This window comes from Nannospalax galili, unplaced genomic scaffold (genome assembly GCF_000622305.1).
Source record: "Nannospalax galili isolate Female #2095 unplaced genomic scaffold, S.galili_v1.0 scaffold305, whole genome shotgun sequence".
Lineage (NCBI taxonomy): Eukaryota > Metazoa > Chordata > Mammalia > Rodentia > Spalacidae > Nannospalax > Nannospalax galili.
In genome coordinates, this window is record NW_008356258.1 from 1,994,616 (window position 1) to 1,996,782 (window position 2,167).

At 41.8% G+C, this 2,167-nt stretch overlaps 2 protein-coding genes across 3 annotated transcripts in view; both read left to right on the top strand.

Annotated features, from left to right (window-relative positions):
- Positions 1 to 1,908, top strand: part of LOC103751028 (metalloreductase STEAP1-like) — an 87,402-nt gene extending 85,494 nt beyond the window's left edge. Inside the window, exon 3 of the mRNA XM_008854336.2 lies at positions 1,360 to 1,908. Within this exon, the coding sequence (XP_008852558.1) occupies positions 1,360 to 1,881 (522 nt within the window). The 3' untranslated portion in view covers positions 1,882 to 1,908. The remainder of the gene's footprint in view (positions 1 to 1,359) is intronic.
- Fam160a1 (family with sequence similarity 160 member A1) overlaps positions 1 to 2,167 on the top strand; it is a 337,430-nt gene that overhangs the window by 197,426 nt on the left and 137,837 nt on the right. The gene's annotated exons all lie outside the window — the stretch shown is intronic.

Genomic DNA, 2,167 nt, shown 5'->3' on the forward strand with positions numbered 1-2,167 from the left:
TCATCAGTCGAGGGACATTTATGTTGTTTCCATTTCTTAACTATTTTGAAGAAAGCAGCAACAAACATGGATGTACAGGTATCTCTACAATAGGATGAATCCGTTGGGTATATGCTAAGGAGTGGTATAACTGGATCATATGGTAGGTTCATTTTTAGTGTTTTAAGAGTTCTCCATGCTGCTTTCCATAGTGCTTGTATGAGTTTTCATTCACACCAGCAGTGAATGAGTCTTCCCCTTTCTCCACATCCTCTCTGGCATCTGGTGTCTTCTGTTCTCTTGATCATAGCCAGTCTGACTGGGTTAAGATGGAATCTTAAGGCAGTTTTTAATCTGCATTTCTTTAGTTACTAAGTATGTTGAGCACTTTTAAAGGTGTTTCTTAGTTATTTTTTATTTCTTCATTTGAGAACTCTCTGTACAGGTCTATAGCCTGTCTTTTAATTGGGTCCTTTGTTTTTTGTTTGTTTTTTGAGTTTTTTGTATATTCTGGATATTAATCTTCTATGGGATGTACAGCTAGTAAAGATTTTCTCCTATTCAGTGGGTTTCCTCTTTTCTTCCTTGGTTGTTTCTTTTGCTGTACAGAAGCTTTGTAGCTTAATGAAATTGTCCTTTGTTGCAAATCCATCCACTGGAGTCTAGTTAGACTATCTAGAGATTGTAAGTAAGGGATACTCTCCCTCACCCAGTAGTAATCAGTCTCCTATAGTTTCCAGTCTAGGACCAGACTGCCACCCATTTTTCTTGCTCTACTCTGGGCACTTGTCTGATTGAGTTGGCATGGGTCCTGTACTCATCACCCATGTGGTAGCCAACAACTATGTGTAACTGGATGCTACCATTGCCACAAGTTCACATGTGCAAGCGTCTCATAGTCTGAAAACCTCCTCTTCCCTGTGTTCATGAACCAGCCCTGGCTCTTACAATTTTCCGCCTCCTCTTCTGCAATGGTCCCTGAGCGATGGGTGGGTGAGGTTTAATATAGGAGTCCTATCCAGGGACACACCCTCTACAGTCTTTTATTCTTTAAAATTGGCCAGTTTTGTCCTTCTTTGTGCATTGCATTCTGTTGTATAAGGAAGCTTCACTGGTGAGAGTTGAGGGGTGTCCTAGTTTTCTTCCCACCCCCTGTTCCACTATGTTCCTTGAGCCTTAGGTGTAGAGGTTCAACTGTAGATATGTCACCTAGGACTGGGTGGGCATCTCTCAGACATATAGTCTCTGTATTCAATCAGTTGTGGAATATTGCAGTAGCCTTCATCTTTGTAAAAAGAAGCTTCTTTGATGAATGGTGTACAGTATGCTTGTCTGTAAATATAAGGATCCATAATGAAGTTTCTTTTATTTCTTTTGCAGACTAAGGACATAGGAGAGACTAGCATGCTGAAAAGACCTGGGCCCTTGCCTTTGCAGCACACAGCCCACTATGATGCATTTGACTGCCCCTCAGAGTTCCAGCGCACACAGGAGCTCTTTCCAAATTGGCGCTTGCCAATGAAAATAGCTGCTATAGTATCATCTCTGACTTTCCTGTACACTCTCCTGAGGGAAATCATTTTCCCTTTAGTAACTTCCCATCAATTGTATTTTTATAAAATTCCAATTCTGGTCATCAACAAAGTCTTGCCAATGGTCTCCATTACCCTCTTGGCACTGGTGTATTTGCCAGGAGTGATCGCAGCAGTTGTACAGCTTCAGAATGGAACCAAGTATAAGAAATTCCCACCGTGGTTAGACAGGTGGATGCTGACAAGGAAGCAGTTTGGGCTCCTCAGTTTCTTTTTTGCTGTGCTACATGCAGTTTATAGTCTGTCTTATCCAATGAGGCGATCCTACAGATACAAGTTGCTAAACTGGGCATACCAACAGGTAGGATGATGATATGTAAACTAAAAGGTCTAAGCCACTTAACAGATCCATCCTTTCTCATTGTAATAGCAATATTCCAGACCCCTGTTGACACTTGATGTTGAGAATGTAATCTGCATCTAAAAAAAATTTTATCTCCAGGTGTTGTGGTACACACTTTTAATCCCAGCACTCCAGAGGCAGAGGCAAGCAGATCTATGTGAGATACAGGATAGCCTGGTCTACATAGCAAGTTCCAGGCCAGCTGGGGCTACAGGCTCTCTCTTTCTCTCTCTCTCTCTCTCTCTCTCTCTCT